This window comes from Nerophis lumbriciformis, linkage group LG05 (genome assembly GCF_033978685.3).
Source record: "Nerophis lumbriciformis linkage group LG05, RoL_Nlum_v2.1, whole genome shotgun sequence".
In the NCBI taxonomy this organism is placed as follows: Eukaryota; Metazoa; Chordata; class Actinopteri; order Syngnathiformes; family Syngnathidae; genus Nerophis; species Nerophis lumbriciformis.
In genome coordinates, this window is record NC_084552.2 from 41,218,100 (window position 1) to 41,230,966 (window position 12,867).

General features: G+C 36.1%; 1 protein-coding gene across 46 annotated transcripts in view; it reads right to left on the reverse strand.

Moving 5' to 3' along the window:
- The window catches only part of LOC133606391 (receptor-type tyrosine-protein phosphatase delta-like), a 589,160-nt gene that overhangs the window by 66,374 nt on the left and 509,919 nt on the right, over positions 1-12,867 (reverse strand). For 27 of the 46 annotated variants that reach the window (XM_061960275.2, XM_061960273.2, XM_061960271.2 and 24 more), the window contains 3 exons: positions 10,825-10,842; positions 2,681-2,791; positions 1,648-1,659 (listed from right to left, as the gene is read on the reverse strand). In XM_061960275.2, the coding sequence (XP_061816259.1) occupies positions 1,648-1,659; positions 2,681-2,791; positions 10,825-10,842 (141 nt within the window). The remainder of the gene's footprint in view (positions 1-1,647; positions 1,660-2,680; positions 2,792-10,824; positions 10,843-12,867) is intronic. The other 19 variants (XM_061960297.2, XM_061960309.2, XM_061960293.2 and 16 more) reach the window with 3 other exon arrangements.

The window sequence follows — 12,867 nt, forward strand, 5'->3', positions numbered from 1 at the left end:
TAAACGCAAACAACAGTCAGGACCCGTCCCCCCACCCGAAGGCGGAGGAAAGCTACCCTCTCGTCCACCGGGTTGAACTCCAACGTGCAGGCTTTGAGCCGAGGGGCAACAAGAATTGCCACCCCAGCCCGTCGCCTCTCACTGCCGGCAACGCCAGAGTGGAAGAGAGTCCAGCCCCTCTCAAGAGAAGTGGTTCCAGAGCCCTTGCTGTGCGTCGAAGTGAGTCCGACTATATCTAGCCGGAACTTCTCCACCTCACGCACTAGCTCAGGCTCCTTTCCCCCCAGCGAGGTGACGTTCCACGTCCCAAGAGCCAGCATATGTAGCCGAGGATCGGACCGCCAAGTGCCCTGCCCTCGGCTGCCGCCCAGCTCACACTGCACCCGACCTCTATGGCCCCTGCTATGGGTGGTGAGCCCATTGGAGGGGGGACCCACGTTGCCTCTTCGGGCTGTGCCCGGCCGGGCCCCATGGGGACAGGCCCGGCCACCAGGCGCTCGCCATCGTGCCCCACCTCCGGGCCTGGCTCCAGAGGGGGGCCCCGGTGACCCGGGTCCTTTGTTAGTGTTCTTATATATATATATATATATATATATATATATATATATATATATATATATATATATATATATATATATATAAATATATATATATATATAAATAAAACAAAACAAAACAAAAAATAATAAATGTATATATATATATATATATATATATATATATATATATATATAAATAAAACAAAACAAAAAAATAATAAATATATATATATACATGTACATGTATGTATATATATATATATATGTATGTATAAATATATATATACATGTATGTATATATATGTATACATATACATGTATACATATACATACATGTATGTATATATATACAGTATATACTGTACATGTATATAGATATATATACAGTATATATATACAGTATATACATATACATATATATACATATATATATATATATATATATATATATATATATATATATATATATATATATATATATATATATATATATATATATATATATATATATATATATACATACTTGGTGGAGGTAAAAAAAAAAAAAAAGCTGTAGTCTACAGAGAAAATATTCCATCCATCCATTCTTTATCGCACTTGGGCGGAAGGCGGGAAATATTCACATGAGATATTTTCAAAAGTCTTTTCCATTGGCCATTAACACTCGATGCAAGAGTGGTGTAACAGACGTGTCTTACATCATGAAACATTTAATTAGAATCTAATTGGACGTCCTATCCCAAGAGACATCAAATTATCCCTGCTCATTGAAATATCATTACTTAAGCCTTTAAAACTACCGGTACATTCTTTAAGTCGCTAGTGGCAATTGCATCAAAGAACATGAGCATATATTCTATTACTATATTCTTCTAGAACTTAAATCAATCATAGAGGCCACGTGGGCACATTGAGAACATGCAAATGAGATGTAAATATGAATTATGTGGATTCTGAATATGCAAAAAGGCATGCACCTGTAGCGATAATGACCATTCATCAATATATGGGTGATAACAATTAAAGTAATATTGACAATAAATTACATTTCAACACAATTTTAGCGCATTTCTTGCTGTAATTTGATAAAGAGGAAAAATACACCAACCTTCTCGGAGTTCTGAGGATTTATTTTCAACAGAAAAAAAAAGAAAATGAGGAGAAAAAACAGGGGAGAGTAAACAGGCGAATTCGAAGGACTGCACCGTGCTTCAGTAAAACTCAGTAAATGACACTTGGATAACTTTGGTTTTCCTTCAGAAAGCTAACAACCACAAATAAACTACATTTATGCAAAAACACATTGAAACACTATATGGAACAAAAGTATTGGGACATGCTTTTTGATACAAACATTTGCAATCGCATGGCACTTTCGTTGGTTATCCATGATATTACTATGATGGAAATAAAATAGAACAATAATAATTACTAAAAACCTTAAACAATCTGAAATATATTGTTTTTAAGAGCAAATGTTCTACCATCTTACTTCCTGTACGCCAGGCGTCCCAACAATTTTGTCCATCTTGGTCAAGGGTGGACAACATTTTTAAAATACAATTTTTATTTTTTTTTAGCTTTTGAAACAGTCTCTGTTGACGTTTTTCGTGGTTTTAGAGTTCATGTCAGGTCACAAAAAGGAATATAGTGTTCCACGTAGGGCTGGGCGATATGACAAAAACAATTAGCCCAATTAATTTTTTTCTTAACAGGATAACAATTCCTTTTATGTTTTTAATTTTCTTAAATTTTGTGTGTCAGGGTGGAAAAAAAAAGATTTCCTCAGCCATATATGGCCCATGGGTTACATGTTGCCCACCTTTGAAATATACTGTCAGTAATTAAGGCTGAGCAAAGCAAATGAAGTAAAAATGTGCTAAATCAGTCTGAAAATGTGTCATATTTGTATGATTAACTTTTATAAAACAGGTGCTGTTGTCCAATGGGGGAAATAGGGAGGATTCCATCAAAACAGGGAAAAAAAACGGATTGGAAAAAGCAAAGCAGAGCAGAGCAGATCGGTTCACATTAGTGCAGGTAAAAAAAAAAAAGTTGATGAATAAAAGTGTATACTTACTTTATATGGCGCCTACAGGCTTTAAAAACCAATCAATCAATAAATAATATACATAGCATACCTCGGACATAAAGGTTGGCCGGTGCAGAGTAGCGCGTTCCATCATTGTTGGTCGCCACACATTCGTACTTTCCCTGATCAGACTCCTCGCTCTGCTCGATCTGAAGGGCGCCTGGTTGGGAACAACAGACGGAGGCAGCAAAGGAAACTTAAACAATGGAAACATATGAATCCTTTCAAAATACATCCAATTTTAACCGTAATATTAAATAATAACGATGTACTGTTCCTTTAAGCGCTATATAATTTGTTTGATCCACTGGCTGAGGCACAATGGAGACTGAAGACAACAGGAACCTCCAAAGTCATTTGGAAAAAGCTAAGATAAAATGATGCACAAAAAAAACCTCCCAGACATAGACTTTAGAGCAGTGGTTCTCAAACCTCAGAAATAATATGTCTTTATAAGTACCACCATAATGACTTTTTGATTTTGATTGATACTTTTATTAGTAGATTGCACAGTACAGTACATATTCCGTACAATTGACCACTAAATGGTAACACCCGAATACGTTTTTCAACTTGTTTAAGTCAGGGTCCACGTTAATCAATTCATGGTAATTCATGACATTGCGTAGTAGGCCTAAGTATTTATCAAAAACAAGGCAGAGGTTTTACTTAACAAGTATATTTAATATGTTTGGCGACTGTAACATTACACACAGTTTAAACCGTAACACTGTGTTTGAATATAGGGAAAGAAAACACTGTATTTTAATCAAGTGATTTGTTATCGTACCACTAGGTGGAGCTTGCGTACCACTAGTGGTACACATACCACAATTTGAAAATCCCTGTTTTAGAGGACCTTATTATGTATTGGTGATTCCAAATGTTGTGGTTAGATATGCGTGTTGTGGAAGATTGGCCCTTCTGAATTAATTTGGACAGAAAAATATATGAAAACAAAATCTTTTCGTGGACCCCAATGAGGCTAAGAGTGGCCACCACATATATATAGACTATTTAGTACAGAACAAAAACTAATTAAACAATCCTTTAAAATAATAATTTGTAACACTTTTACCTAATCTAAAGTCAAACATAAAATACACATTTTAAAGCCTTTGTTCCCTCACAGGAATAAATTATATTCAAATTACTCTGTTCCAGTGTCAAAGCGTGACCATCATATATGTTTAATTAACTGTGCTAACAACATTTTAACATTCTCATTAGAGCTGTGAATCTTTGGGTGTCCCACGATTCGATTCAATATCGATTCTTGAGGTCACGATTCGATTCAAAAAAAATTTTTTTTCAATTCAACACGATTTTCGAATCAAAAACAATTTTCCCCGATTCAAAAGGATTCTCTATTCATTCAATACATAGGATTTCAGCAGGATCTACCCCAGTCTGCAGACATGCAAGCAGAGTAGTAGATGTTTGTAAAAAGCTTTTATAATTGTAAAGGACAATGTTTTATCAACTGATTGCAATAATGTAAATTTGTTTTAACTATTAAATGAACCAAAAATATGACTTATTTTATCTTTGTGAAAGTATTGGACACAGTGTGTTGTCAAGCTTATGAGATGCGATGCAAATGTAAGCCACTGTGACACTATTGTTCTTTTCTTCTTTTTTTTTATAAATGTTTAATGATAATGTCAATGAGGACTTTTTAATCACTGCTATGTTGAAATTGTAACTAATATTGATACTGTTGTTGATAATATTCATTTTTGTTTTACTACTTTTGGTTTGTTCTGTGTCGTGTTTGTGTCTCCTCTCAATTGCTCTGTTTATTGCAGTTCTGAATGTTGCTGGGTCGGGTTTGGTTTTGGAATTGGATTGCATTGTTATGGTATTGCTGTGTATTGTTTTGTTGGATTGATTAATTAAAAAATAAACTAAAAAAATTAAATAATAAAAATCCATTTAAAAAAAATGAGAATCGATTCTGAATCGCACACCGTGAGAATCGCGATTCAAATTCGAATCGATTTTTTCCCACTCCCCTAATTCTCATTCATATTTTGTTGGTTAAAAGTGGTATGATCGTGTTTACATCTTCATTACATTCATTTGCCATGTTCCTACTTCCTAGTTCTATGGTTATCATCACTCATCGCTGGTAGGATAAAATACAAATTAAAAAAATGGTGAGGTATGGTAACTCGGAGTGTCTTAGTATAGCCTACTTTTTGTCAATTTGAATTGGATAGTCTGATTTGACAACCAAACTTGACATTTTAGCCTTTTTCTTTGAGGTGGAAAGTTGCAAATTAGATTTTTTTTATATGTGAGGATCCCAATTAGTTGCGATTTTAAAAAGAAAGAAAAACCACATCAAAGATATTGCCACCATCGACTATGAGCAAAATGAGTAAAATCCTTAGTCATAACATTTGCTGAAGTTTCACGATCACGAGTATGTTCACATTTTAAATGTCCTATTTCTATACATCTTTTTCACAACCTTCATACCGTATTTTTTGTGTCTTCCAGGCAAAATTGTTTCCCCAAATATGGTTGAATTCCAAACTGACCTACAAGTTTATCTGTCCTTTTTGCCATCAACAGATAAAAATAAACAAACGAAAAGAAGCCACGTACATGAGTAATTCAAGTGGCGGTAAAGTCTCATGAGATTACATGTTTTACAAACTACTTAGAAATGTTTTGTTTGTGACATGTTTTGGTTGAATAACCAAATCATCATTTCACTGTCACTCTTTTAAATATACAAGGCACCACGCATTTTGCAAATATTTTATTGTATCTTTTTATGGGACAAAACTGATGAAAAGACACTTTGATACAATGTAAAGTAGTCAGTGAAACAGCTTGCATACCAGTATAAATTAGTGTCCCCTTCAAAATAACTCATTAATATCTGAACTGCTTCTTTGTTTTTTCAAAGACAAAATGTCAATATTCTGTGTGGCTATCATTATCTTCCAGCACGGACTTGACTCTTTTGGGCATTAAATTTCCACGCTTCGCAGGTTTCTGCAGCAATGATGGCAGCACTCATACATCTGTATTCCAAACCCAATCTCTTGATACGACGGCGAGCATATCCACTCTACTTTTTTGGTCGACCAAGGCAAGGCCTGTTCTGAGTGTAACCTGTCCTATCACATATCACTGCCTGCACGTGTCAATGGTAGAGCGCTATAGTTTTGGCAGCTCAGTTTCAGGGTGTGGGCAATCTTCTTATGGCAAAGACCACACTGCAAAAACTGAAATCTAAGTAAGATTAAATATCTCAAATAAGGGTGATATTTGCTTATTTTCTGTCTGATAAGATAATTCTTCTCACTAAGCAGATTTTATGTTAGAGTGTTCTACTTGTTTTAAGGGTTTTGGTCCTAAATGATCTCAGTAAGATATTACAGCTTGTTGCTGAGATTTTATGACCTATATTGAGTAAAACATGCTTGAAACTAGAATATCAACTGTTGCAAAGCTGTGTCATCAACACTCACAAGTGTGCAACTACTTTTTTAAAGTAATAATTTCTTAATTCAAGCATGAAAAAAAAACAATCACGATTTTGACACAATTGTGTCTCATAATTAAAACAGATGACAGCCAAATGGACTTTGCTGTTTTATTTTCAATGAAACAATAGAAAATACGTACTCATATAGTAGTACAGTTGGCACAGTACAGTAAACTAACAGTTAATATTTAAACATTTAACATGTGACATTTCTACCAATTTTGAACAGAAATACTTCATGCACATTCAGATTAATTCTTCAAAATTACAATTAAAAAATGTTTGGCCTGGGGCCGGGCTGTATATATGCGCACTAATTGACTGAGCACGCACTTGGCGCGATGATGTCATGTTATCGATGGAAAAATGCATTTTTAGACAATATGATTTGCCTGAGCGGCTAGAAAACCCCGAGAGTAACAAGTGGTTGCCTTTCCATTAAGAATAAATTAGTTTTTAGTATACGTTTGCTGGTTTCAAGAAATGTAATGCCGAGCGCATATCATTATGTCAAGATAATGGCACTAGCATTTACTTAATCTAAGAATATTTTTTCAACATATTCAGCAAAAAGGTCTCTTTTTTTTCGACCAAGAAAAGTGCACTTGTTATTAGTAAGAATATACTTATTTTAAGGTATTTTGGGTTCATTGAAGTTAGCTAATTTTACTTGTTTTGGAAATTTTCTTGTTCTATTGGCAGATAATTTTGCTTAGTTCAAATAAAATACCCCTAATTTTTGTATTTTTTTTTCTTGTTTTTGAACACTCACTTTTTGCAGTGCATCTTTAAATAAAGTAACAATACCTTTTTTCACATATACGGAGAGTTATTTCAGTGATCAGTATGAGAGAAAGGCCCAGTCCCAATGCACCCCCTCACCCTACTTTTTAGCCATATCCCTACATTTTGCGCATTCCCGTGAGGGTAGGCACTGTGTCCCAATTAATATTTTCATTTATGGGTAGTGGGAATAACGAGGGGTATGGGGTATGAATCTAGCCCTTCAGAGTGAGAGATTTCAGGTGCTGACTCGCCCATATAGGGCCAGATAAAATTCCCCGATTTCTGCATGAGTTCTTTAATATATTATATACACGTTAGTTTGAAACATTAGCCAGCGAGCCAAAATTCTGATGAAAAGTTTGCGAATGTGAAAACATGACAAAAAAATTCACAAGAAACAACAGTCGTTGATGGCTGCTTCTTCCCTGTGCAGTTCTTCGTTTATTCATCAACCAAATCACGGTGAATCATAAAAAAAAACCTCTCAGCCGTTAACTCCATTGCTGCCGGGTCTGTTGTGTAATGGTGGGACTAGGGTTGTTGGTTACACCACTACTAATAAAGTATTGTGGTACTAATGAATTAAAAAGGGTACTAATGCCTTTGAAAAAATACCTTTTTTTTCCATCCACATATGCTGCTGTGTGGCGGTGACGTTGCTGATCCGAGGCGCATTAGCATGTCAATGCGCACACACAACGCAAACTAGCAGAAACGGTGTGGAGAGGAAGAATGGCAAACAATAGCAATTCTACTGGTTAGTAAAGAGGGTGCGTGAAGCACAAAATGAAGGTATCTGGGCTTCAAAACTACTAATAAAGGTAAGGCTTTAAACACAGAAGTACAGCATAGAGCATTTCCACCTTTGCTTCAAATTTAGTTAAACATTTAAATAACAAACATCCAGACCTGCTCGAGGAGTTTAAAGAGTGGCAGGTAATGCAGTTAACAGCTCCCCATGTGCACATATAGATACGTAGGTGCGCACACAGCTGGTTGGCTTGTTGCCAATTATTAGCACTGTCAAAATCAGTCCACGTAGCATAAAATAATGCAAGTGAATTGACTGAATTTTGTAACTAATTCCCAATATTTAATTTTTGTTTTATCTTTAACAATATGTGCTTTACCTGCTACATGCCTCATCTGTGTACTTTTAGCTACAGTATTGTTTTCAGTATTTACTGATGATTTTATTTGTCTTTAAAGCACATTTCGAAATTGGCAACCATAAATCATGAAGCATGTAATACCTTGTCAATCAAGCTTTCTATTCTATTTCAACCTAAATGTAGATTATGGCAGGCAATATGTAATATGTAAACATTTGTAAACTGTTCCTTGAGTGCAATGAAAAAAGTTCAGTTTGTTTAATGCATTTTCATTGTAATTCCAATCTTCTAAAATTGTTCTTTGAGTGCAATAAGAAACGTTAAACGTTAATCATAAGTGTTATCATTATATTTTCTGTTAAAATGCATTTTTGTTTTCCACTGTATTTTGAAAAGCATCAACTTACATATCGATATATATATTGGTACTGGTACCAAAATGTTGGTATCGAGACTACCCTACATAACTACATAGTCCCTTACGTGCCCGAACAAAACCTATGCAGTGTCGTAGCAAGTGGTGTCCCAATTCCTAGGGAAGATTACAAAGCTCTACCCCATTTTAATTGATTTCGAGGGTGCAGTGGTAGTGGGTGAGGGCTAGTGGTAGTGAGTGAGGAGAATCATTGCAATCATACCAAATTCAACACACCTGCTCCACATTCACACCTGAATCACTGTAATACTAATGAGTCACATGACCCCAATGGCTAATGAGGCCCAATTTGGTCATAATCACTTAAGGGTGTATTCACTTGCGTTGCCAGAGGTTTGGACAGTAATGGCTGTGTGTTGAGTTACTTTGAAGGGACAATGAATGAATTATGTAGTTCCATAAAGGGAAATGACAAAATATTTGCAGAAATATGAGGGATGTACTCACTTTTGTGATGTCGAGGGTAGACACATATTCTTATTCTATGTTTTTTTTAAGAAAAATATATATATTGTTTATCTTCTGGTTCCATGGTAATTATCATGTTTACCTTTTTTGACCATTAGTGGTAGCAGGAAAAAAACAAACACAAACTAAACAAAGTGCTTGAGTTTAAATTATTTTATGATATATATATATATATATATATATATATATATATATATATATATATATATATAATAGTATTATTACACATTAAAAAACATAAAAATAATTAATTGTAAAAATCTAAATCATACTTTATAAAGTAAAAAATTTTATATTTATGAAGATATGTTTTTCTCAACATGGATTTTTTTTGTTTTCCTTTCCTGTTTTCTCATAACTATTGCGGATGAATTCCACTTTAACTTTGGAGGTTCCCGTTTCTCCATTTTTTAAGCACATTTTACAATAAAATGTTGAATTATATTTTTTTTAAATCACATCGATGATATAATTTCAAATGAGAAGATATTAAAAATAAAATTCATATAAGCAATCAAATCATACTTACAAAAAATAGTATACTATTTTAAATATACATTTTTCACAACTTTTATCATTTTTTTATGCCGTTCTGCCCACTTTTTTTCTCTCCTAAATAATGCGGTTGAATTCCAAATCGACTTTGGAGGTTCCTATTTCTTTACTGTTTCTATTTTCTTTTCAAAAATAACCCTTTAACATAACTACTTAAGATATGTTTTAAAGGGAAAATGTGTTCAAAAATACACTCATCCTAATGCTAATGCTAAAAAAAAAAACAGATACAGAAAAAATATATCGATATATATTTATATGCTGTATATACTGACTTAGCCCTGATAAGAAAGTGTACAACATGTAACTGGTCAATGTGGGATGAGTGGTACTGCTTTAAGGGGAAACATGGATCAAACAAAAGAGGTTTACAGTAGAAGAAAAGCAGCATAACAAGGAAAATAATGACTTTTTTTTCAGCATATTCAATCACAAATCCAGTCACATTGAGAAAAAGGCAGCACTGTGCAAAAAAAATGTGAGAGGGAAGAAAAAGATCCATTGCACTTTCGAAACAAATCCAACACATAACCCTCTGGAATCAAAGTTTGCTTTTTTGTTGACATGCAAGAAATGGATGTCAGCACAACTTACAACCTCGCCAACAAACAAACCCTTAGCTGAAAAATAAAATACAAGTGTATTAGAGAAGACAAAATTCAAAATGTGCTGGGGCAAAAAGACACCCATTGTTTTTTTAAAAATCCACTATGGGATCAGCAGTGTGGTGTCACATAACCAGACAAAAACAACTGCAAAAAAATATCTTCTCCTTCCTTCCGTCTCTCCGACACTACTGTTTTCCCAAACCCTGAAAAATTCAAAAAATTACCAAAAAAGTCAAGAAAAGTGAGAAAAATAGGTGTGAAAGAGGTGGAAAAAAGCACCGGAAGAAACTTTATCAAAAAAGTGGTCGTTTGGGCTTTTTTTGAGAGAGGTATAGGAGAGGAAAGCAAAGTAGAAGAATGGTAAAAAAATGTTCAGCTTCTGCATCACTTCATATTTTTTTTATGAATTAAGTTTTTTTTGCTGAACGAAAAACAGCTTAAGGGAGGGGAAAAATATGCTTGGTTGTTTTAGTTGGACAAAAAAGAGGGACGCATGATTTGCTATATGGCAAAAAACAACAACAAAAATAAATAATTGTCATTGGATATGCTTTTTTTGTAATATTTTTCGAGCCAGGGTAAGCATATCACAAGAGGCTCTAATTAAAAATTAAAATGAAATAGATGAGATTTCAAATCAAAGAAAGGATGTGATGGGGAGGAAGAGGAGGAGGATAACAAACATGGCGGCGATTCACTTGAGCATCACTTCAGCGCTCTTACCTCGTATTGGCGTACCACCTGGGTGGATAATATGAATGCAAATAAGATTAGAAAAAAGAAGCATTAGTAAGATTTTGGGGAAGGGGGGATGCTTTTGGAAGAAATTTAAACAGTAAATAGTAGGGGTGTAAAGGTACTTGTATTCAGAATTTGATTTTTTGGTTTGATTTCAGTGCACAGGAAGTAGATTTGCCGACTGCCAATGTGGGCTCTGTACCGAGGATGTCGTTGTGGCTTGTGCAGCCCTTTGAGACACTTGTGATTTAGGGCTATATAAATAAACATTGATTGATTGACAGTCAAGCGTGTATTCCGTACACAAATAAAGTGCAGCAGTAGGAGTCATTAACAGCTGTAGTGCCAAGGACAAGCCAGAGTTTGAAAACCCTCTTTTCACGTTATTAGAGTCTACAAAAGTTCAATGTTTTTTTTATATACAGTAGTTATTTTCCTATTTCTCTGCTCTGACATTACTGCAAATGGCAAATATATATTTATACCTAGGCTGATAAAATAAAGGGAATGTCTCACAAGTTCAATCCATTATTCGAATTGCCATCCATCCATCCATCTTCTTCAGCTTATCCGAGATTGGGTCACGGGGGCAGCAGTCTAAGCAGGGAAGCCCAGATTTCCTCTCCCCAGCCACTTCTTCCAGCTCTTCCCGGGGATCCCGAGGCGTTCCCCGGCCAGCCGGGAGACATAGTCTTCCCAACATGTCCTGGGTCTTCCCCGTGGCCTCCTACTGGTCGGGCGTGCCCTAAACACCTCCCTAGGGAGGCGTTCGGGTGGCATCCTGACCAGATGCCCGAATCACCTCATCTGGCTCCTCTCGATGTGGAGGAGCAGCGGCTTTACTTTGAGCTCCTCCCAGATGGCAGAGCTTCTCACCCTATCTCTAAGGGAGAGCCCCGCCACCCGACGGAGGAAACTCATTTCGGCCGCTTGTACCCGTGATCTTGTCCTTTCGGTCATAACCCAAAGCTCATGATCATAGGTGAGGATGGGAACGTAGATCGACTAGTAAATTGAGAGCTTTGCCTTACGGCTCAGCTCCTTCTTCACCACAACGTATCGATACAGCGTCCGCATTACTGAAGACGCCGCACCGATCCGCCTGTCGATCTCACGATCCACTCTTCCCTCACTCATGAACAAGACTCCGAGGTACTTGAACTGCTCCACTTGGGGCAGACTCTCCTCCGCATCCCAGAGATGGCACTCCTCCCTTTTCCGGGCGAGAACCATGGACTCGGACTTGGAGGTGCTGATTCTCCTCCCAGTCGCTTCACACTCAGCTGCGAACCGATCCAGTGAGAGCTGAAGATCCTGGCCAGATGAAACCCTCAGGACCACATCATCCGCAAAAAGCAGAGACCTAATCCTGCAGCCACCAAACCGGATCCCCTCAACGCCTTGACTGCGCCTAGAAATTCTGTCATATTCGAATTGTATTTTCTCCAATTAAAAAACAAACTGTTTGCATCCCTAAATGACCCCATTTTTTCCCCGTTGAAACATGTATTAATACATACAAATTTAAAAAAAGCATTTAGAATATATTTCCTCAACTTTTAAGTCTTTTTCCTCACACATATTTTGGCTGAATTTGAATCGGCTATGGTTATCATCATCATAATTAGCTGTTTTATTCTCACTGTAAATTGAAAGAAAATAGTTAAAAATACTTAAAACACTGTTAAAATGGAGGCAATGTCTCACAAGATTTTATTACATTTATTATTTCAGAATTCAATTTATGGTAAGACACAGTTTTGGAGAATTAGTTTGTGGGGGTTTTTCAAGTCAATGAAGCTGTTTACACAAAAGCACAGCAGTTTTTATTCTCACATGTTGTTCCTTTACTGTAACCAAAATGAACAGAACCGTAGCTTTGAAACCAAAGTACATACCAAACTGTCATTATGGCGTACCGTTACACCCCTAATGAATAAACAAATAAACAGAGGAAAGAGACAGAAAGAGAAGAAAGTTCTGTGCAGGATTCATCATCATCAGCAGCAGCATCGGAGGACCATCTAC